We start from the raw sequence: 22,874 nt of genomic DNA on the forward strand, positions 1-22,874 counted from the left end.
ATCAGGGCTATGGCTAAGGAAGGGCCAGGACTACCACACTTGCTGCTCTATGTCCCAGGACCTTAAACATGCACCATGGGATCTTGGTTTCCACTCATCTCCTGCAATCCTTACCAAAATGGGAGAAGAAGAAAGTTCAGGGATGGAGAACTAGAACCCCTAAAGTCCAGAAATTCAAAACGAAGCATGTTTATTAAGTGGTTTCCTTTTACTTAATTTCTCCCATTTCTTAAAATAAATAAAACCTTCAGACACATACAAGTGAAACACATCATCCTTCAAAGTGCAGTTACATTTCCACCCCACTCCCAAGAATCACATAAAGCTTTGTCAAGTAACCAAAACCCCTCAAGGCTCCCTTGGGTCCCTTCCCCTGGCAATGAGAACAGGCAGGGCTGTGCTGCCCAGGAGCTCCTTGCTGGGGGCCTGTTCAGAAATACAGGTGCAAGAGGCAGGGCTGCAGCAGCAAGGGGGAGTTGAGGATACGTAGTATGAAAACAAACCCAACCTGCTGAGAGTCCATTAGCAGAACAGTTAGTTACTGTGGGAGCCCTGGAAGGAACTGGGCTGATGACAGGCATGAGTGATGGATCAGAACCGTGGGGAGCTCCTGTGGCAGCAGAGTCTGGGACAAGGGTTAAGTCATTTAGCCAAAAGTCATGGACTCCCTTTGCCCCCAGTGTGGGCCTGGCCTAGGTGATGTGGCAGCACCAGCTGCCTCCCAGGATGAGTTAAGAGTCTGCCTGTCCTCCAAGCACACCGAGTAACAGAGGAAAGAGAAGATGAGGTCTGATGCTCGAGTTCCATCTGATATAATCTCTCTTTACTGATGTCTTTAGGAACCTGTTCTCACCAAGGGCACTGAGCACAGGTATGGGCACGTATAAGTCCATCAAGTCCTTTCAGGCCCACAGAAAGTTGCTGTAGTGAGATGTAGCACCTCTTAAACTACCATGATCTTGACCTCATCATTCTCATCAGCACGGTAGAAGAAGGGAATGCATGGGTTTTCCAGCAGGGAGCCCAGCCTCTCCTGAGGGTTCTGGATTTCTCTGAGAAGCTGCATTATTTGCTTTGCTGTGGGGTCCTCTTGGTTTGGCTGAGCAGCTTTGCTGTCAGCAGGGGGGAAACCGGATTGATGAACAGCAGCCTCTTGTTCTGCTTCATCTGACAGATTCACCTCTCGTAACCCTGCAAGGAGCACACAGAGGGCAGGCAGGTAACTCCTCCCATCCACACTCAGGGCTGAGAGCAGGGGCTGCTCCCCTGCACAGAGTTTGTCCTGCCTGCAGCTCACCTGCTCCATCGGTGGCGTTGAGCTCCATGCGCCTCTCTGCTGGGAGCCCACCCTCACTCTGGCCTGCCAGCAGCTCTGGGTTCTGAGCAGCTGTTACATACTTGCTGTACCATTCATTTCTTTCCCTCACCAGGCGCATCACTAAGTCCTGCAGTTCCAGTAGTTTCATCTGCACCAAAGTAAAGGAAAGCCCATGAAACATGCACACAAATAACACCCCTGCAGCTGGGAATCCTACTCCTGTCACAGAATTAGGAAAGGAACACACAAAGGTTTGCACTCCCCAGGCCCACCCTGCTTGGAGTAATACCACAGAAAAGTCCTTGCCTTCATCTCTTCCTTATCCTGAGCCAACCTGCTGATGTACTCCTCCTTCTCCTGGTGCCGCTGTTTGAGGATAGCCCTTTGACTCTGGTACAGTGCAATGTACTCCCCTGCAACACAAGAGAAGCCTCAGGAGTGTCTGCAAGATTGGGGTACAAGCCCCATAGTGAGGTGTGAGGCATGAGGACCCAGAAAATCAGCCCTGGAGTGGAGACCTAGCCCAGTTAGGCACAGTAGGAGACAGGGAAAGCTTGGCAGTTTGAGGACCCCAGCTCCAAAAGCTGTTTGGGGACCTTCTGTTCCCACATAAATGAGGCACTGAGCAAGCTCTGCCTGTGCTGGTGCTGCCCAAACATACCAATGGTGTCAGTCTCTCCAGACAGCTGGATGCAGCGGTGCTCCAGCTCCTCCAGCCGCTCCTTCAGGTCAGCCTTCTCATGCATCAGCTCTGTGAAACGCAACTGCACACACAGAGGGGTCAGTCACTGGGCTGTCACACACAGACAACACCTGTGCTAAAGGTAACACCCCCTGACACTGGTCTGAGCCTGGAGAACAAATCCTGCTCCTTTATAAACAAGCAGTGAGCAAGCTTTTTAGGATGGAGCATCCTTTTATGGAACATCTGCTGCTTGTTCCCCTACAATCTGTGTCATGTTTGTTTGACACTGGATCCTGGTCTGGCTGAGCAGTGGAACAGGGCTGAAACAACAGGAGATGCTTTATTTACCTGTAGCTTGTCCATGGCAGTTTTCAAAGCCTCGTGAACCTCCACTGGAACAGTATCCATAATGGAGCCTGGAAGGGATGTGTGCAATTTACAGTTTCTCCTGGGGCAGGATGCACTCACAGACCTTTGGGTCTGTCTCAGAGCAGCTGCTGGCCCAGCACCTCATGGTCACACTGTCCCCAAACTGTACTGGGCTTTACCTCCATCCAGTGTGGTGTGATGTTGCTGCTCCTGCCTAAGAGCTGTGATTTGCTGCAGGAGGGTTCTGCACTGCTGCTTCTGAGCAGCCAGCTGCTTCCTCAGATCTTCTCGCTCCTGCTCCACCTGGGACATGGCAGAGGTCACGAAAAGGACCTAAGAAGAATTTCAGAGTGTGGACATTAGTGCTTCCCCTGTGTTCAGCAGGATCCATGGTGCATCTCAGGACAGAGTAACAGTTTACCCCATTTTATTTATGGGTGTGAAACCAAAGAACTGTGTGACTGCCCTGGAACCAAGCCAGGCAGCAGCTACTGCCTCTTCTCATTCCCAATTAGTGCAGGTTAAAAACTGGATCCCTTGAGAGCTATTTGACTGCAGTATTATGACTGTACTTGCAGATAAATCTTGTAGATATTTGACACCATTTCCAAATTGCCTTCCAAACTAAAAAGAACATCATCATCAAAGCCCCATTAAAGAGCTGCTCTGCCAGCTGAGTTGTCATCATAAGGAAACCACTGCCAGACTTCCAGCCTGTTTTGCAAGGATGCTGCAGAAGTCTTGGCTTTGCTGCTATGCACAAGGTGTTGCATTTCCCTCATGACTGCACTCAGCTGGTAGGATAACAGCTGATAAACCTCTCTGTAATTTAACTGGATTCCTTTTCTAGATATTTGTTTAGAACTAAAATCAAAGTCTTTTCTACCCACTAAGACTCACCATTTCTTCATGGCTTTCAAACTTCTCTGGGATCTCAAGAGAAGGTTTTTGGATTTCTTCAGTCATTGTTTCATCGCCTTCTGTAAAAGAAGGAAGGTGAACAAGGAGGCAATGCTGCAGAGAACCCACCTCTGCCTCCTCCCTGATGCAGCCACTCACCCTCCAGTTGGTGCAAAATCCTGCCATCCATTTCTGCTGCCAGCTGACTGATCTGGGCCTGCAGCTCTTTGTTTTCCTTGGCTACAGCTTCCAGACTTTCCTGCAAGAGAGAAGCAGAGGATCACAAAACCTGCACAAGCCAGACTGCAAACAGTCACTCCGTCTGCAGGCAGTAGCACCACACACACAAACAGTACTTTGCTCCAGACAGGTACAATTCATATGTATGGCACAGGGTGCAATCACAGCAGTATTATGACTGTACTTGCAGATTAATCTTGTAGATATTTAACACCATTTCCAAACTGCCTTCCAAACTAAAAAGAACAGCCCAGGGTGGAAGGGACCCACCAAATCTCTCACTTACTGATTACCTCCCATCTTTCCACTTGTCCCTTTTTACAGTTACCTTTGTCTGCTGCAGCTCTTTCAGGTGCATTTCCACTGTCACCTTCCCCTGGACCTCCTCGTGCTGCAGGCGGTCCATGAGCTGTGTCTGAAGCAGGAATTGCTTGTGCAGTTCCTCCTTCTCGGCAGCAAGCTGCTGGAAGGCCAGGGTGTACTGCTGCAGGTGGCTGTAGCACTGGTCCCTCTGCTCCTGCAGGCCACGGGCCTCCTGTGTCTTCAGCTCCAGCTGAGAGAACAAGGTCAAACCACCACATCAAACCCTTTGTGCCTGGAAAGCTGCTCCCTGTGACATGATCCAAACTGTCAACACTGCCCCAAAGCCCCCAGCCAGGCAGACAGCCACCATCTGCCCTCACATGCTGGTCCCCCACATCAGCAGCAGATGACAGGGGCAGGCTCCCAGCTGGATCTTTGCAATACCCATTTCCATCCTTCCATCAGTGTCTGGGAAGTTGCCAGCAATTTGCAGAATCCAGCTCTGCCATCCCAGTGCTGGTGCTCACCGTCTCTTTGAGCTCTGCCAGGTTCTCCTGCAGCTGCCCAAGCTTCTTGGCCAGCTCCTTCTTGACGTGTTGCTCTGACTGCAGGGCACTTGTAACCTCCATGTTTTCATTTGTCTGCAAGACAAACACGACTGTGTAAGGAAAGTGCCCCAGCCACCATGAAACAGGCTCTCAATAAACCACGTTAGTTCCCAGTACAACAGGGGGCCATCCCTTGTGTTTTTCTGGACTGAGGGCCATAAATTGACTGTTTAGGGCAGTAAATACCTTAAAGAAAGGTTCAGAAGATGGGAGAAGAACAAGGAAAGAGACAGGGGAATTGGTGTTGGGACAGTGCCAAGAAGAGGCCTGGCACATCATGCAGCCTTGTCAGCTCCAAAGCAGATGGGTGGTATGAATATCCCAAAGAGAGCCACAGACATTCAAAACCAAGGAGTTCAAAAAGGACTAAAGAAAAAAACCAGCAGCTAGACCATGTGTCAGTCTGCTAGGACCCCAGAGGGGAAGTGTCACATTGAAAGAAGCAAAGCAAGAGTAAGGATTCAGCTCTAGGATGGGTAAGAATGACACCAGCAGAAGAGAATACTGTTGAGAACTTTCTTATGGGCAAATACAAGGGAACAGGAAATGGGTTCTTCAGGTAAAAGGGCAGGAGGAATACCCAGGGAGAGAAACAGCCAGGGGATAAGAAGGAAAAGGAAATAGTTCTGGAGAAAGATAGTGGTTCATCTGCTAGAGCACCTGAGGGAGTAAGGAACTGGAGGGAACCTCCTGGCATGGCACTAAGGATGGAGCAGCCACAGAGGATAAGACTCTCAGAGGGTAAGAGAGGGATAATGCTGCTGCCAGTTTTCCCATCTGCGCTACAAAAGGATTGCACCAGTGAGGGAAGCAGTGAGAAAAGAAGCACAGAAGAGACCTACCAGTTTAACAAAGCCATTCTGCAGCTCAGCCAGCTGCTCCTTCAGGTCCCGGTTCTGGCTCAGTGCCCTGCTGATGGTGGCCTTGTCACTCTGCATGTCCTCCAGGATCTGCTGCCTGTCCACGGCCTCCTCGCTGTAGCGCTGCACGCTCCTCTCCAGCTCCAGCAGCCGCTCCTCCTGCTCCCGGTTCAGGTGGCTCAGCTGCTCATTGTCCCTGACCTGGGCCTGGTACTGCCCCTGCAGCTCCTCCTTCTCCTGCTGCAGCCGCTGGATCTCCTCCTGCAGGCTGAGCTCGGCTGCTGTGGGCCCCGGTGGTGAGGCAGGCTCGATATCCATGGGCTTCACTGCTGAGGAAATGCAGTCAGAGGGGCTCAGCCACAGGGAAATGGCTGGGTGAGACACATCCCTGCTGGATCACAAAGCACTCCCCAGCCCATGGGGCTCTGTGGCCCAGAAGGGCTCAGCAGCTGCAGCCTCCAATCCTCAGTGCACAGCACTGAGAGGAACAAAGAGCAAACCTACCCCAAAGCCAAGCACAGCATCCTGCTGTCTGTCTGCTGCTGACTCCCTCCCAGCCCCAGAGCAGGAGCATCCTGCCTTCCCAAACTCCTGGGCCAGAGAGGCTGACAGTACAGTCAGGCCAATACTACAGACATAACCAGGCTGCTGGTCCATCCATTGCAGGAGTTCACTTGCTATTTCCCAGGAGAAAAGGGTTCTTAGGGTCACCTGGTCTCCATCTGCCTTCCCAGCATCAGACCCACTTGCACCTCCTGTGCAGAAGCACCTGCACAGCAGGACAGAGTTATCCAGCTCCACTCTGCAGTGGGAAGCCCCACTTTGGAAGCCCTACCTGATGTGTTCAACAGCTCTGTAACATTGTTCTCCAGCTCCTGAATTTTGGCCATGTGCTTCTCCTTCTCCTCTGCCATTGTGTGGACCTGCAAGGCCACACAAATGAAAATTACAACAATGCTCATGGGGCATTTCCTGCTGCCTGGGTTTGTCCAGAGCTGGGATGCTGCCCCTGGGTTACCTGCTCAGAGAGCTGCTGCACCCTCTGCTGCCAAATGCTGCCCTCCTCCCTCAGTTTCTCCACATACTGATCTCTTTCTGCCTGCAGCTGCTGGAGTGACTCTGAGAGCTGTTCAAAACAAAATCAAACAACATCATATTGGCTAAATAAATCTGGTTTAAGGGATAAAACTTGAAGAAATCAGTGTTAGTGCAAAGCTCAGACTACATTTTTCTGCCCCCCAAGTTTCCTTACAGACATCAAGATTTGGATCATATTTCATACAACCTCTTACCTGAGCTACCTGGGTTTCCATGCTTGCCTTCTCCTCCAGAGCCATCTGCAGCTGCTGGTTTGCATCCAGACTCCCTCCCTGGCTTGAGAACTGTTTTAAAAAATCAGAAAGTTAAGGCAAAATGTTAACATTCAATTCCTGCACAGCCTTTCCCCCTGAGAGTAACCTGCCACATGATCCTCCAACTTATAGTGAAGTTCAGTGTGAAAAAAATAGGGGGATTAAAAACAAAAAGCTGAGATTTTAGTCCTATAAAACAAGCTAAACTGGGCAGCTCCTCCCTACCAATTTTGCATTTACTCTTTTTTAAATTAAGAAAATAGGATTCAATCAAACTTTGGCTCAGAAATTCTGTTCATTTCTAGCATCTGCATTTTTCAGCCATATCAGATGGTATAAAAGGCTGTGACCTTAAAAGATGTCAGACATGTCAGGAATTTAAAGCCAGTGTCTGGAGCATGTCAGTGGACTGGGCACCAAGGCTGGCTCAGCTGAGGCACAGGACTTTTCCCAGAAGAGCAGCAGTTGGCTTAATTTCAAGGGTAACTTAAGACACAGTCTAGGAATTTAAAAAAGAGCATTTTCTTCCCTCCCAGGCTCAGGGTTACACCAGGCTTGCTCTCTGACCTGCTAACAGCTGGCTCCATGCATTCCATCCCCAGCTGACTTCAAGCTGCCTCTGTCCAATTCACCACCTTCCACTGGTGGGTACAAACACCACCCCTACTCAGCTGCTTACTCATTGCAGAACTAAATTACCAAAATGCTGAACAGATACAACCAGAAAAGTCACTGTATTTCCACATTTCACCCTCTCTCACTGTACAACAGTTTTAGCAGACTAAAGTGACATTACTTTTCAAACAATGTGTGCTTTTCAATCAATTTACAGCTCCAACACTGTAAAGAACACAAACTTTTCTGTTCCCCTGAGGCCTTGCTGAAAGGTTTTTCCTAGGAGGATGTCTTGATGAGATTTCATGCCTTCCTTTAAAGCCAGAGTTAAGTCTTGCCCCCTCTCTCAGAAGGAAGTGTGGCACTGTCCTCTGCCCTCACCTGTTGAATCATCAGTTCAGCCATTTCCAATTTCTTCTGCAAATCTTCCACATCCAACTTCATAGCTGAGTTCTGGGACACCAGGGAGTGAACCTTCTCTGACAGCTCTGAATTCTGCTGTTTTATTTCCTCACTACTTTTGCTAAAACAAACAAAAAATTAAAGTGGCTCTGGGTCTGCTGATGTCCGGGTCAAGGATCTACAAACCAATGCTTCCTGGCAGCTAGAATCACAGAAACATCACATCTAGTGAATAATTATTTTTTAGTTGAATATCCAGCCTCCCAAATCACCACCTGTGGTCTTTGCCACTTGTTGTTCTGGGGCTCTTCTGCAGAAATGAGCAGAAGGGACTTACCTTCGTTTGTACAGTTCCAGTTTCAGGTTGTCTCGCTCCTTCACTAACTCTTTATTATGCTGGAGAAAAAGGAAATTATTGATTTATCTGTAGACTTCAGCCAAACAAATAAGGTATTAAAAAATACTTCATTTGACCTTTAACACATCAGCTAAAACAGAAAAGGTCATAACTTTGGCAAAAGCTTCAGGACAGGTTTGCTTAGAACCTCCTGAATTTTCCAGGAATAAGTCTGCTCAGTCTTTTCAAGTGTGATGCTGCAAGTATTTCTGGATTAAAGACAATACTGAAGTGTGTGCTTGATGGAGATTTCTGGGACAAGGTATCTCTTGTGTGGAGCTGCCAGACTAATGAAGTGAGGTGCCAGGTCTGAGGACACCAACTGAACCATGTGATTAGTCACAGAAACTTGAATGAAGTTTCCCTTGATCATGGGGAACACAGGGCTTTAAAAGGTTAATTAACAATTAACAAGGTTCATTTCTGCCTCTTCTGCAAGCAGGGACTGCAGACTTTGCAGCAGTGTAGTAATAAGCAAACAGCCAAAGGCAGAGCTGCTGGTTAAGCACAAACAGAGGTGACTCTCACCTTCTCTGACTGCTTCTGCTGCATGGAGATGGAGGACAGGGTGCGCTCCAGCTCCGACACTCGCTGGCGGGACGAGTGCAGACGGGCAGCGAGGCTCTCGGCTTCCCCTGCACGAGTCAGAGCACAGGCAGCTCAGCTACACCACAAACAGCATTTGGGAACTGGCTGAACAGCACTTTCTACTTTGTCAACAAGCTCTTCAGGCAGCACAGTAAATCAGCAGAGCTGCTCTGCTTCTGGCTCTACAGGTGATTCACTAACAGCCCTGGGAGCACAGCTCTCTCTAAATACCTGCCTCACTTTTAGAGGGAGATGATGAAACTTCCTTTGCAGAACAATAGACAGTATGTTGTTTGGGTTTTTTTTTTTCCTAAAGCTCAGCTAAGACCTAGATTAACATGACAGCTGTGTGGGAGGCAGGGCAGAAAAGGGAAACCAAGTTTTAAAAGAATTAGAAAGGAACGGTCTGGGGTAGTCACAAGGCCCAACAGAGCTGACAGGGCTTTAGTGATGCACAAAAGAACCTCAACTGCCATGAGACCAACATGCTCCCATCTGGGGCAGCCACGATGACAGCAGCAGTGCCAGTGCCAAAGGCTGCTCACAGAGGGGTCAGGGAGTGCTGTGAGCTGCCTGCCAACAACTGTCATGCTTGTGACTTGACATGCACAGTTCAGCTCACAGTTCTCTGAGCTGCAGAGACTGTCACGTACCTGATTTCTGCCGTGCAGCTTGCTGAGTGTGGCCAAGGGCTGTCTGCAACTCAGACTTCTCAGAAACAAGAATTCCAATAGTCTGGATATGAACCTTTGGGAAAAGAAAATCAGCTCAGCACAAAACTTCTTTGCTTGCCACTGCAGCATCACTGTTGTCACAAAAGGACAATTCAGTAAAGAGCTCTTGCAGTTAAGTACAGTCTGGCTGACACTCAGTTTTGCTAAAGGAATGGACTTCTGCCTTTCAGGATAAGGACTGAGTGCTCAATAATCCACAAAATAGCAGAAGTCAGGTGATATTACTGTAAGGGAGGCTCTGCCTTACCTGTAACTGTTCCCTCAGTGCTGCTTGCTCTTTAGAAAATTTCTGTTCAAACTCCTTCTTTTCCTGTAAAAACAATGCTTGGTCAGCACAAACATGCAGATAGTTAACCCTTGTTTCACATCAAACTAAAAAAGCAGGAATTAATTGGTACTGTTTCTAGTATCTAAATGATGCCAGTATTTTTAAAGACACGCTTAATCTTCCATTATTTGAACAACTGAATCATTTTTCCATCCCAGACCAGCAGCAACAGCCCAGTGCAATCATTGCAGCACACACGTGGCAGTGTTGGAATGGAAGCTCCTGGCAGGGACCTAAACTGTAACCTCCTGTCCCCACTGCACTCCTGCAACTTGAGCTAATATTGAACTTTATTTCAATATTAGCTTTGGTCAAACTAAGAATGCTGCCTGTCAGGCCCAACTCGTGAAGTCAAAATATTAAAACTTATGCTACAAATAAAACTGAATCTAACACAAGACAAGATCATGCACTCTTGTGCCACATCCACTGTGTTTTCTACTCCTCAGAGAAACAGATACCTATTTCTGTATCTATCCAAAAATAGGACACACTTTACCTTTTCCAGCTGATTCACTGCTTCTTGGTTCTGCTGTTTCTATGGAAGAAAATTGATGCACCAATATTAAGAGAAAATATTCTCATACTGAAACACATTTTCACTTTGATGAAGCAGGATATACGCTCAGTTAATGCAAGGAGAATTTCCATTTCTGTAGAAGACTAGGAAGTTCATCTCGGTTATTAAGAGATTTGGGGGCTCCCTTCACTAATACATGTGCTGTTTTTCATTGTTCAGTACATTATCACAGTTCTCCTCCAATACCTCTGCTGAAACCCCTCTCTGTTCCTTTCTGAGCATCCAGCAACTTCAGTTTAAACCTGCAATATCCCACATCTATGCAATTAATCACAGTCTAACTGGTGTGTTAGAAAAATCAGCAAAAATGCTTTTAATGAAAGACAAATACCTAAATCCCAAAGCAAAAGTCCTTTCCTTGAAGTGATTCCTTGGACCTCTCTCCCAGTTAACAAGTGGCCAAGTCGTGCAGAGCTGCACGTACGTTGGCAGGCTCCCACCAAGGTGGTGTGAGACACAGCTGAAGCCAGATGCAAGGAAAGGGATAATTCTGTCCCAGCCAATTTCAGTCTCAGGGGTGAAACACTGGAGATCTGTGACTGCACAAAGTGCATCTCTAGGTGTGATGGGGGCAAAGGGTGCCCAGGCTGCCACCAAACCCTGTTTGCCCTTTGCTGCTCTTGTCTCCCTGGCAGTTTCCTCTTAAGTAACTACATAATTAATATTTTTTCCCTCTTCCCAAATGATGAATATTGCCAAGGTGTTTCTTTATTACCACTACTACCTCAGTGTATTTTGAAACATGACTGCAGATGGAAAGGTGATGAGGTTTTGATTTTAGCAATGCCAGCACACAAGCAGGAAAAGCAAAGGCAAGAGCACAAATGCAGCAAAGGCCCTACAGAGTTCCAGACAAACAGAAAAGCTGGCAAACAATGAGAATCCTGGGTGGGCAATGCACTGTACCTCTGCAGCCCAACTAAAACACAAAAAGTAAAAGAACAGAACAAAAATAACCCAAAACCAAAAATGAAACAAAAAGAGGGGTCATGGGGGGACTGGGAAATGCTGAACTTTGGGAAAAGTGTGGTTTTAGAGAGAAACAAAATGGGGGAAAGTATTTCACACAAGAAAGGCTCTTTTCAGTCTGGAACAGATCCACTTAGTTGCATTTTTTGCAGTGTTAAGGCTGAAGGCTGAAAAGCAGCAGCAGGAATCCATGCAGGCCACAGGACAAAGCAGTTCATTCATTGTGCCAAGAGAAGCTGAGGATATGATCAGAAAACAGCCCCAGGCTCTCTTGGACCTATTGCTCCCACTCTGCTGATATATTTAGAACAGCATCACCACCTGCAGAAACAGGTTTTCACCCTGCTGCCAGCACCAGAATTCTGTATTTCAAGGATTCAGACCAGGACCAGAAATAGCTGTTTTATGAGGATGCTTATCACCCAGGGACAATGTGAGGAGATAACAGAGCACTTAAATGGAAACAACAAAACTCTGTTTCTGCTTCCTCACATGAGCCACCACGCTCACAAGAGGCCTTAGGCTTTGATCCTCTCACAGGTTTTCCACCCAGCCCATTCTGTTCCATACAAAGTGCTGAGTAAGCAGCCTTCCTTGTGGCACTATGAGGAACCTGGAACCTTGCAGACACCCAGAGAGCAGGAGGAGCAGCAAAGACAATGCCAGACTGGTTGGTTGGATTGTTTCTTACCAATTCCTCTATCTTTGTAACGAGCTGTTTGTTAGTTAGATTGCTGGAATCCAGGGCTACTGCCAGCTCCTGGTAACGTGTCTGATGGGCACATGCATACAGGAGAAAAAGGAAGGAGCAGAAGAGGAGGAGGGAAGGAAAAAAGCAATAATTAAAAAGGACAGAAAAATAAATCATTATCACAATCTGATATAATAAGATTCTCCAAACAAAACAAAATCTGTGGTTTGAACAAAAGCAGCTGGGATGTTAACCTATTTTATCCGTTTCTGCTGAGGCCTCATTTTGACATAAAAGTGAATCAGGAATAAGAACTGCAATTGCATGGAAGCCAGATTATCCCCAGTCCCCAAACTGGGAACATCTCTAATAACTGCCTCTGACTGTTGTGATCACAGCTACCCAATTACAGCCCCAGGTGACACTACACAGTGATTTTTGTGACCTGTGCATTCAGTTAGGCCTCACTAACACTGCTGTAAGCACAGAATCCAAACAAGTGATCAACAGCAGCAAATAAGAAAAATAAAAAACATGACAGACTGAGAACAACTTACTTCCATTTCCTTAATATTTGTGGAAGAAACAGCACTTTCTCCATTCACATACGATGTAGACTAGAAGTAAATCAAGTAAGTCAGTTTTAGTCCTCAAAGCAAATCACTCTTAGGTAAGATCCATTATAAGTGTAACACTCCTTATAGCACCCGTCACTTCAAACAACCACACACAGGCACAGAAAACACTCTTCTGGCTCAGGATAGATGCTGGCTGCCCCTATGACAAGCTGATGTGAATTATTCAGACTGACTTCATATTCTTTTCCAGTAAATCAAGAGTACATCTTTCCATGAATATGTACAATTCATTCATCCCACTCTGCTTTCTTCCTACTGCCGAAATCTTAAATTCCTAAACCAGCATTTTTTTGCTCCTCAATGTTTAAGTACCACATTGGTTAGCAGGATGGCTGCAGACAACTCTGAGATTGAAGAGTGTTTCCTTGAGCTGTCTGCTTAAAGTTCCACATCAAACACCAAGAGAATTAATGGGACAAAAGGATGAAAAGGAGTACCTGGGAAACCAGGCCGTTGAGTTGCTCAGACAACTGACGGAGACCCTCTGTTGATGAGAAAGCCCTGGGAACAAAGACCTGGCAATGAAAACCTCTCCCAGAGAGCTGCCCAAATCAGCACAGCACTGGGGCAGGAATAAAACCTTAATCTGTTGGGATCCTGTTGCAAAGCCAACACAGACACTCACCTGTTCTCATCCAAAGCATTTTTATGATCCTCAGCTTCATTCATCTGTGGATTAAAACATAAAAACTTGTAAGCCTGTAAAAGATGGGAGTCACACTTATGAATGTGTCACTAAGACTTGATTACACCTGGGCTCAAGTTTCACAGCTCCTGTAATTACTGCTTCCCAAAGGAAGATGAACTTAAAACCACCAACTCAGCCCTGGCTTACACATCATTTCTGAGTGGAGTGAGTCTGCAATAGAGAAATTCAAGTGTATCAGCTTTATGTCTACTGTTCCTATTTATCAGGATAATCATCACTTTGCTGAAAAAAGCTACAACCGAATCTTTAATTAGTAAAAGGAAATCCAGACTGATTGAAATAGGAGAGAAGGGGAAGGAAGACAGCTTTGGAAGCTGCAGGGCCACGTGTGTGCTAGTACTCCCTCTGCTCTCAGATGATGACTGCATGGAGAGGGGAGAATGTAGTATTTTTAACAGCAGAAATGTAGTATTTTTAACAGGAGAAAACCTGAACTAGTCATGTCATATTTATGAAGGTCCCCTTTCTCCACACTAATGTGGCATCACTAACCAATCCTCAATGGTTCAATGGCAGTATTGATGAAAGTCACAAACCTGTGTGAGCTGCATGCTCTCAGGAGCAGGCAGAACAGAACCACAACTAGGGAGGCTGTTGCTGTTAGATAGCACAGGGACATCAGGTGCAAGCTGTTCAGCACTACGAGTGGCAACATCACTGTCAAAGTATGCCTGTCACAAAACACAGCACAGGATTACAGCCTCCATGCAGAATGAACAAACACACACAAAAACACATCACCTTTAGCCTGCCTGTGAAAACCAGACAGATGTGAACAGTCATTAGGAAACACATGGAAGGGAACCTGTGTTCTCCCCAGAGCAAAGAGGTGAATGCATCAACCACAGACAAACACTGTCCCAGAGTGTCCCACAATCCAACTCCCTTTTTAAACACAGGGCAATAACATCACCCAAACTCTAAGTTCACACATGAGATTCACTGCAAAAGACCCACCAAAAATCAAGTAAGGGCAAAGCCAAATGTCACTGTGCTTGGAAAAGCACCACCTTTAAGATGTTCCTGGGGAAAACACAGATCACTGTATGCAAATGAAGATGGAAAAGAACAGAGGAGTGACTAGTTGAAAAATGGGTTAGTCAGACTCAAGTGCTCTGTCTAAAACTCGCTGAAATTTGTGGCATGCCATGACCCACCAGTTTAGAAACAGGACATTTATCAACAGGCCAGAGGGAGGGTGGCTGGGAGCAGGTGCCTGTGGCCCTGCTGCAGCCATGGATCCCATGACTAGAAGAGTCTAAATAGAAAAGAGAAGAGCCAAAAAACTATTTCTGGACAGCAAGTTCCTATGCAGCCTCTGTGGGAGGGTGGATGGCATCTGCAGCCCCCTCTACAAAGCCACACTGCATCTCCTTGCACAGCACTAGAGCCATTGAGGCCCAGCAGTGCTCTTGTGTTTTACAGCATTTTGATTGATTTCATCATCCAGCTCTAGTAAGTCATCACTTAAAAACACAACAAACCAAAGGAGATAATCTCAGCATTCAGCCCCACCAATATACTGCAGATCTCTGCAACTCCACCTGGAAGAGTTCCCTCTTACTTCAGTTACTTCCTCCTTGGCACTTCATAGGAACCAAGAAATCTCTCTTGGCATTCCCTGTTTACCTCTCAGCACTTCACTCACTAATCCAGCAGCAAGGTTAAAACAGCAACAGTGGAGACAGATTTAATGAAGGCAGTAAGTTGGAAGACTACAAAGAGAAAACAAGAATTTCCTGAATTTCTTTTTAGCAGGACAGGTACTGATGCTCTGAAGGAGCAATAGATGTTAGGTGCTTATTAGGAAGGTCAGGAACTCCCTCACTTCTTCCAAATAAGGGTTAATTCACCTTTATCAATCACACACTCATCAATATAAACATCAGAGGGACGGGAGGAATTAATTCCCCAGTGCATCTCAAAATGATAATTTCTTCTGATCTGAACATTCTTTCTGCCTAATACTTCCAAGCTGCAGAAACCAGTAATGTTCCTCAACCACAAGAACTCCTTCCTTCTTTCTTCACAAGGAGCAGTTTTGTAATAAACTGTCAAAAACGCCAAAACTATTTGAGCAATTGAATTTGTTGGAAACAGAAAGCATTAAAAGCAAAACACTTATATGGAAATTATGCTGTGTGACATGCCTATAAAGTAAAATAAAAAGTCAGTAATTCTGCTCAGCACGTAGTAGGATCCATTTACTTTCACACAAAGGCTTTGACTTTGCTGGTTTTCCTCTGTTTCAGAGCCAAGAAAGCTGAAGTGAGAGACAAGGGAGGGCTCTGCCTCACATGAGACACCAATGGCAGCAGCAGCTCAGCTGCCAATGATCAGCTTTTCTGCCCTATTAGCATCAAGTTTCTAAACAGCATTTTCCTGACTCAGGATTTTTACAAGACAGCAACTGGAATGAGAAATTGTTCTTTCGTTACATATTGCAGGTAAAGTTTAGTTTTCAAATAATTCCTAAAACCCCAGGTACAACAATCCAAAAATTCCATAACAGTCAATCAGATCAAACTGTATCTCTGAGAAAAAGAGAAAAAAAAAAGGGGAAACAAGAATGAAGAGAGCAATAAATTGTCCCTTTGCAGAACATGACTAAAGCTGTAGACACAGGCAGGCCTTCACTGCAAGGCTAAGCACTGGACCTCCCATCTTCATCTCACCCTCCAATGGGAAACAAATCTCTTTTTCCAATATTTAACTTGCTCTGAGTTTAAAAGTATTAACTGAAAACAGTGCCCAGGACAACAGTGACACTTCAGTCACAACACAAGTTTTCTGAGGCACACCCAGCACCCCAAACTGGCAGGGTGTCTTCACATCACTCAAATTCTGCTGGTACAGAACCTGCACACACAGTCCAGCTGGTGGAACTCTGTGTGTCACATACTATCACACAAAAGAAAGAATGATACAAAGGCAATTCAGAGGGAATTCCATTCCACCTTGCAGCTTTCACTTCATTTGTCAGGTACCCCATACGATTACTATAGGTATATTTATTGCTGGACACCCATGGATATGCACTGACTGTAACAATGAGCTACTTTATGACAACTACATTGAAACAATGGTAAGGAAATAAGCTACCAAAACGATGCAAAGTGAAAATGAAAAGCAGAGCTTTGGTACAACAAAACTGGAAGAACATTCTCAGCTACAAAATTTGACTTCTCTGAGTTCCCATCACAGTTTGGGCCTTATTTTAAATAAACTAACTGTTTGAAAATAAGTGTTTTTAAAAGGCTGTTTGTTCATGTATGCTCCTGAACACCTTTCTCTTGCTTCTTGGCATACTTCCTGCCCTTTCCTCTTTGGGATCTTGGGAATGTGAAGACATTAAAGCCTGTACATGCCTGGCTTTGAAGTATCTGACTTCCTGCCTAAGCATATTTACACCCCTGCTCCTTGCCAGACTGTACATCACCTGTGCCAGCTTCATGCCTGTCATAAAATGGGTGGCTGGAATAACCAGCCAGTGCAGCTGTTTGCCTGGAGATGGGCAGAAACATGCCCTTCAGAAACCAAGCTCCAGGAAACAAAGCAGTGACACTAAGAGCAGGAGAAATACAGAACAAGGAATCACTACCTCTTCCTAGTGCAGTTTTCCTCAGCTGTTATAAATGAGTTTATTGCCTCACCCCAAATTCCTGTTTTTCTCCAAGCTCAGCTGTCTCAAGAAAGACTTTCTGATGTGTTAACTCTGACACAAACCAGAAGGAAACGAGCAATGGTAACAAAGAGCTCCATGTTAATAAAAACAGCAACAAAACTGAAGCAACTGACAATGGATATGTGAGGACAGGGCTCCATGCCAGAGATGGAGCTCAGAGTGAGCAGAACCCGAAGCATGCAGGAGGGAGAGCGAGTCACACGAGCACTGCCTCACCTTCCTCTTGTCCAATGAGGGTATGGCTACCCCATTGGAGCGGTTAAGGTCTGACACCAGCACCTTCAGAATGTTCTGAATCTACAGGAGGCGAAAGAAAAGGGGAAAGAGAAACGGCTCAGAGAAGGACAGAGAGAAAACGTCAATCCAAGACAGCCAAGGAACCAGTCTCGTGCAGCTGCTGAGGACCACGCTCTGCCTCAGCACAGCAGCTCTGGGCACACCCAGGGCACCACCAGACAGACTCTGGTGCCAGCTGCACCCTCCAGAACAGGCAGCTGCCAACTGCTGCAGCAAACTTCATTAAACAGCACCTACACCACTCAGCTCTTACCCCAGCACTGCCAGCTCTGGTTAGATTGCCAGAAAAAACAAAGAAGAGGGAGGTGGCAAATGATTGGAGAGAAAGACTGAGACACTCACATTCTCTGGAGGCTGCTGGTCATCGGTGGTGGGAGTCGCAGGTCTGCTGCCTTCTTTAGTTTTGCGTTTTTTCTTAGTTCCTGCAGTGGCTCCAGGGCTGTTCTTCTGCTGATATTCCTTCAGCTGTGAACAGAAGAAGACGAATCTGAAGTCCAAACAAAATATGCCTTCTATAACCCAAAAAAACCCTCAAAATCTAACTTCACTGGTAAAAATACAGATCAAGGTGTAAGGACAAGAGAATGAATGAATGAATTCATCAGTATGGGGGAAAAACAGGAATCAAAATAAGCCCAAGAAGGGTAAAGTTAAAACCAAAGAGATGGGTTTATGACAAGTGTTGTAAACAATCAACTTTTGTTTACAGCCAATGCTGCCCCTAGGAAATTGATACTCCACAGTGCAACTTCAAGGAGATTGAAAGCACTGGTCTGGGGGATTTGCAGGCTTTTAAGTAAGAGCAATAAGGCAAAATTAATAAAGGGCGATTAATCCTACATGCAAAGTGAGGAAGCACTGCCTGATAGTAAAATCTTCCACTCCATGAAAGATTTTATGAAGGGCAGGTGCAATCCCCACAATCCCCAACAACTGCGAACTAAGGGGAGAAACAATCTACAAATGATTTTTTAATCGCATCATCCACTTCGCCCAGGAAGTGCCGGTCTGATAAGATGTAACACGGATCCCGCCAGGTCTGCCGGCATTTCTGTGCAATTCCTGCGCTGCTGAGCCCCAGAGCGGCCAGTCCTAGCAGTTGTTTATTCAAATAACGGCACCCCCGGCCCGCACAGCCCGGGCAGGGCACGGCGGGGCAGCGGGGGATGGAGAAGAACGAAGGAGGATCCCATTATTGGGAGGATTTCAAAATGGAAGCCTGAACTGCTCCAGGACACTTTCCCGTTCCTGTGACTTTGACACAGAAGCGCATCCCGCCGGGACGCAAGCAGCCGGGCCGCCCCGAGGGAAAAAATATGGGGAAAAAACAGGGGAAAAAAGGAAGGCGGAGGGGAGGAGGGAGGAAGGAAGGCGGGGGGGACACGACAGCCGCACACCAGCCCAGGCAACCCTTACAGCACCGCAGCCACCCAGGCCCGGCCTCGCCCCGGCCGCCCGCCGAGAAGGCCGGGCCGCAGCCCCGGACACCCGCAGGCTCCCGGGCCCCACCGCGGCCGGGCCCGGAGCGAGGGGGCGGCGGCGGCCCGGCCCGCGCCCCTTGGGGGAGGCCGCGCTCGGCCCGGCCCGCACGGGGCTCGCGGCACGCAGCCGCCCCCAGCTCCATCCTGTTGTGTCCCGTCCTGCCCGGACCCCCGGCCCCTCACCTTCTTCTTGGCCGCAGCCAACCGGCTCTGCCTGCTGCCGTCCGCCATGTCCGCCCCGCGCCCGGGCCACGTCAGCCCGCCAGGAGCGGCGGGGGCGGCGGCGGCTCCGCCCCCGGCCGGCCCCGCTCCGCCCCGGGACACCCCGGGGTGACACAGCGGGACAGCCCGGCCCCGCCGGGACACTCCCGCCCCGGGACACCCCGGTCCCCGTGTGACACCTGCTGCTGTAGTGACCCGACAGCCCAGCCGGGAGGGGCCCGCCCGGCTCCCCTCGCCTTTGCGGGGCGCGTCCCACACAGACCCGCCTCGCGTTCCGCCCGGTGCTGTCCGAGCGCGGATCCCGCGCCCAGCGCAGGCGGCGGGGTCGCTGTGTGCGATCCCAAATCCTTTGACCTTCCCAGCGCGGCAGCACCCGAGGCTCGGGCAGCCCCGGCTCTGAGACACGGCGCTCACGGGGACACGGCTCCCTGCGCCGGGCGGGCCCGATCGCGGCGGGACGGGGCCTCCAGCGCTGTCCGAGCCTCTGTGCGGGACTGGCGGGCCGGGCCGGAGGGAACTGCGGTGGCCCGGTGGGACACAGGGTCAAGCGGGGGCGTGAGCAGTGCTCACCTTGCGAAAACAACATTGCAGAGGTGCTTAGGGTAAGGACTGGACATGGCACCCAGTGCCGTGGTCTGGTTGGTATGGTGGTGTTCGATCACAGGAGTGATTTTTTGAACCACATTCATTCAGTGACTGTGTGTGAGTGACCCCGAGACCCCCTGAGCCCCCGTCCCGGCTGAGCCATGGTGCTGAGGTGTCTCAGAAGCACCAAATGTAACTACCTCGGCTGCGGCCATTGGGGAACAATTTTGTCCTGCCACACCCAATGTCACCTGCAGCCCCACCGCGGTCGGGCCCGGCAGGGGACTTCAACTCCCGGCGTGCCCCTCGGCGGCACGACTACAACTCCTAGCGTGCTCTGTGGGGAGAACTACAACTCCCGGCGTGCTCTGTGGCGGGAGGACTGCGGCTCTCCGGTGTGGCGGGAGCCCCGAGCCTCCCTCAGCCCTCAGCCCTGGCCGAGCGGGCCCCGCCAGGCGCGGGCCGCAGCCCGCCCCGCCACCCGCCGCCGCGGGCCCTGCCCCGGAGGTAGGAGCCGCTTCCCCCTCCCGTCCCCTCCGGGGCCGTGTCCCTGCCGAGGCGGCGGTACCGGCCCCTGATGCGGTGCCCTTTGCTTTAGCAGGGTCTCGGTTGGCGGCCGGCGGAGCGGCGGGGCCGCGTTCAGGGCACCGGTGAGTGCTGCGGGGCTCAGCCCGGCCCGGGGGGAGGATTTGTCCTTGAGGGTTCCCCGGTTAGCGCCGGCCCGGCAGTTTGCTCTGTGTCGTGCGGGGAGTTTCTCCTAAAAGGCACATTGTGGGTTTTAATTATTTATTTTCATTTTACACTGTAGCTCTCCAAAGTGCGGTTAGATGTGGTATGGAGCAGACTAGGGTTATGTACAATGATCCACATTTTATTTAAACCCCCCTCCCTGCCCTAGGGATATTTTTTTCCTTTTCTCCTGTTTTATCCAGTGATACACACACAGTTTTCCCATTAGTGCTCCAGCATTGCAGGATCTTACCCAGAGCTGAGTTCCTGCTGTGTGTCTCTGTGTTTTACAGATCCCATCTCCCAAGTCCCTCCAGCCTAATGGAGCCAGTGAAGAAGCCCTGCGGTGTGAAATCAAAGAGCTGAAACAGAAAGACCTTGCTCTAGACCAGGAAATTGCACAGTTATTGTCAGAGTACGTCCTTGGCAAGCTCAGTGTTTACTTGGTGCCTTAATTATTTTTGTTTTTGAAATAAAATGTGATCCAGGAATTGGAGCTGAGAGCTGACCTTCTATGATGCCGTTGTTGGCGTGGTGCAATGCTGGTTACAGTGTTGTCAGTGATGGGACTTAGAGACAAGAGGGAATTCTTTCCACTTCATGTGGTAAAGCAAAACAAGTTTTACTAGAAGCTTGCATAAGAGGATTTTTGTTTTAGCCTGGGTGTTCTTGAGGTAATTATGTGTTTGCTGGGAACAGATAATTTTAGCCATTTGTTATTTGTTGTGAAAGACTGATATTTTCTAAGGTAAGATGGAAATGGTAGAACAACAAAGGCTGTTCCAGAACCCCTTTTCATTTATCCTCAAGGATAAACAAACCTTCCAGCAACAGAACAAGAGGAAATGGCCTCAGGCTATGCCAGGGGAACTTCAGGTTGGACATCAGGAGGAATTTCTTTGCTGAAAGGGTGATTAAACATTGGACTGGGCTGGCCAGGGAGGTGGTGGAGTCATGGTCCCTGGAGGTGTTCAGGAGATGACTGGATATGGCACTCAGTGCTCTGGTTTAGTTCCTATGGTGGTGCTTAGCCAAAGGTTGGACTTGATGCTCTTGGAGGTCTTTTCCATCCTAAATTATTCTATGATTCTTAATTTTTTCCCTAAATACAGATTAAAGATACAGATCAACGGAATTCACCACAGCCTACTCTTGATTCTGAGAACTTGGGTGCATTGGCTTTCTTGAGCTTGTTTAGATCTTTCATGTTTAGGGCTTGCAGGAATTGCACTTTGCTGTGTTCACTCTCTGCTTTTGAGGTGCCAGGCTTGGGTATCTCCAACAGCAGCAGGAAGCCCCAGTCCCTCTGTGTCACTTGTGACCTTCCTGGTGTTATTTTACAGGGGCTACAGCCTGGAGGAACTGGACAGGCACATCTCTCTGCTCCATGAGTACAATGAAATCAAAGATGCTGGGCAGATGCTCCTGGGCAAGCTAGGTAAGGAAGGGACAGCTGTTCAAGGCTGCAAAATCTTGGTTTTCTTGGTATGGGATGTGCTATGGGATAATTAGGGGAAAAAAACACCACGTTTGTGACTCACCTGATCTTTGTTTAATGACAGCAATGCTGTTTCTTTATTTCCTAGCTGTTATCCGAGGGGTCACTACAAAACAGCTCTATCCTGAGTATGACCTGGAGCTCAGTGACTAGTGCTGAACCTGGAGAGTGCCATGTCCTGCAGAAGTGGCTGTCACTGGGCCATTACACATTGCTGTCATCGTGGTTTGGGAGAGACAGAAGGTGGAAAAGGAATTCTGGAAAAGGGATGTAGGATTTTAGATAATTTCATGTACTACCTGATCAACAGGATTTTTTTTTTTTTAAGTTGTAGTTCAGGTTGATGTTGAGGCTCTTCCATGGAGCCTCTGATTCCCTGCAGTATCCAGGGGCTGTTTGGTTACTGAATGGATAGAGGAAGTGAGGACATACACATGTGCAATGTAATAGCTGCTTTGAAAGGAAAACCCTCAGAAGAAAGGAGGGAAGAAGGCAGAAATTGTGGTGGTTTGGGGATTTGTTTTGTTTTATCAACAAATCCAGACAAGTCTGGGTGTTCTGCATTTTTGTACTTACCTGCTCTGGTATCTGGAGGTTTTGTACCATTTCTGTAGTAAATGGCAAAATGTAAAGTTGTGTTGGACTGTTCACTCTGAATAAAGCAGCCTTCACATCTGGCAGTAAATCACTTTAAGAGCCTATAAAACAGTGCATGAACCTGGGAACAAATTACACTGAGACAACATGAACTATTTAAATGTTTTCTCCAGGAATGTGCAGGTGCAGAATCACTTTTGTCTGCTCCAAGTGCAGAGTGGTGGTGGCAGTGAGTGCTGTCCTGGACAGTGGATGGTGTTGGGAGCACGAGTGTTTCAATGTCAGTGGGAGGCTGAGGGTGACTGCACAGACTAAATTTGGCTGCTTGGGCAGTTGGAAGTGATGCTCTGCTGACTGCAGATCTGTTGTCCCTTTTTCACTCAGGCTTGATGTCCTTCTGCCCATTTCTATTTTCCAAGACCTTCTAGCCAGTAAGTTTCCCCTGTGCTCTCCAGTTAGGCCCATCCTGCAGTCTGCTTACATCCAAATTTGAA

The 22,874-nt window shown here is 48.1% G+C and overlaps 2 protein-coding genes across 6 annotated transcripts; one reads left to right on the plus strand and one right to left on the minus strand.

Moving 5' to 3' along the window:
* Positions 1 to 171: 171 nt before the first annotated feature.
* GOLGA2 (golgin A2) lies at positions 172 to 19,050 on the minus strand. Of its 5 annotated transcripts, none has more exons than XM_064728054.1 (28): positions 18,933 to 19,050; positions 17,611 to 17,733; positions 17,188 to 17,268; positions 13,823 to 13,957; positions 13,203 to 13,246; positions 13,015 to 13,078; positions 12,497 to 12,556; positions 11,940 to 12,020; positions 10,199 to 10,237; positions 9,619 to 9,681; positions 9,291 to 9,384; positions 8,578 to 8,684; positions 7,990 to 8,048; positions 7,632 to 7,773; positions 6,576 to 6,665; positions 6,302 to 6,409; positions 6,119 to 6,206; positions 5,266 to 5,609; positions 4,343 to 4,456; positions 3,841 to 4,065; positions 3,432 to 3,531; positions 3,273 to 3,352; positions 2,552 to 2,705; positions 2,352 to 2,419; positions 1,980 to 2,082; positions 1,625 to 1,731; positions 1,298 to 1,466; positions 172 to 1,191 (listed from the first exon to the last, which is right to left on the minus strand). In XM_064728054.1, exons 1-28 carry the CDS (start codon positions 18,978 to 18,980, stop codon positions 944 to 946), a joined length of 3,138 nt encoding a protein of 1,045 aa, XP_064584124.1. In that variant the 5' UTR covers positions 18,981 to 19,050; the 3' UTR covers positions 172 to 943. The 5 variants fall into 5 exon arrangements, with proteins under 5 accessions (XP_064584124.1, XP_064584125.1, XP_064584123.1 ...); XM_064728055.1 differs by having other exon boundaries at positions 3,273 to 3,349; positions 5,266 to 5,612; XM_064728053.1 differs by having other exon boundaries at positions 5,266 to 5,612.
* On the plus strand, positions 18,979 to 22,471 carry SWI5 (SWI5 homologous recombination repair protein). The gene is made up of 7 exons (XM_064728117.1): positions 18,979 to 19,002; positions 19,334 to 19,526; positions 19,937 to 20,063; positions 20,158 to 20,206; positions 20,579 to 20,700; positions 21,629 to 21,723; positions 21,872 to 22,471. The coding sequence occupies exons 1-7, from the start codon at positions 18,979 to 18,981 to the stop codon at positions 21,934 to 21,936; spliced, it is 675 nt and encodes a 224-aa protein (XP_064584187.1). The 3' UTR covers positions 21,937 to 22,471.
* The last annotated feature ends 403 nt before the right edge of the window (positions 22,472 to 22,874 follow it).

This window comes from Zonotrichia leucophrys, chromosome 17 (genome assembly GCF_028769735.1).
Source record: "Zonotrichia leucophrys gambelii isolate GWCS_2022_RI chromosome 17, RI_Zleu_2.0, whole genome shotgun sequence".
Lineage (NCBI taxonomy): Eukaryota > Metazoa > Chordata > Aves > Passeriformes > Passerellidae > Zonotrichia > Zonotrichia leucophrys.

Bases quoted from the DNA above. Each gene is read 5' to 3' on its own strand.
- SWI5 (XM_064728117.1), top strand. From the start codon at position 18,979: ATGTCCGCCCCGCGCCCGGGCCAC. The intron at 19,003-19,333 runs GTCAGCCCGCCA...TGACCTTCCCAG, and splicing joins CCGCCCCGCGCCCGGGCCAC to CGCGGCAGCACCCGAGGCTC. The intron at 20,701-21,628 runs GTACGTCCTTGG...GTTATTTTACAG, and splicing joins ATTGCACAGTTATTGTCAGA to GGGCTACAGCCTGGAGGAAC.
- GOLGA2 (XM_064728053.1), bottom strand. From the start codon at position 18,980: ATGGCGGACGGCAGCAGGCAGAGCCGGTTGGCTGCGGCCAAGAAGAAG. The intron at 7,774-7,989 runs GTAAGTCCCTTC...TGTTTGTTTTAG, and splicing joins CTGGAACTGTACAAACGAAG to CAAAAGTAGTGAGGAAATAA. The intron at 5,613-6,118 runs GTAGGGCTTCCA...GCATTTCCTCAG, and splicing joins AGAGCTGTTGAACACATCAG to CAGTGAAGCCCATGGATATC.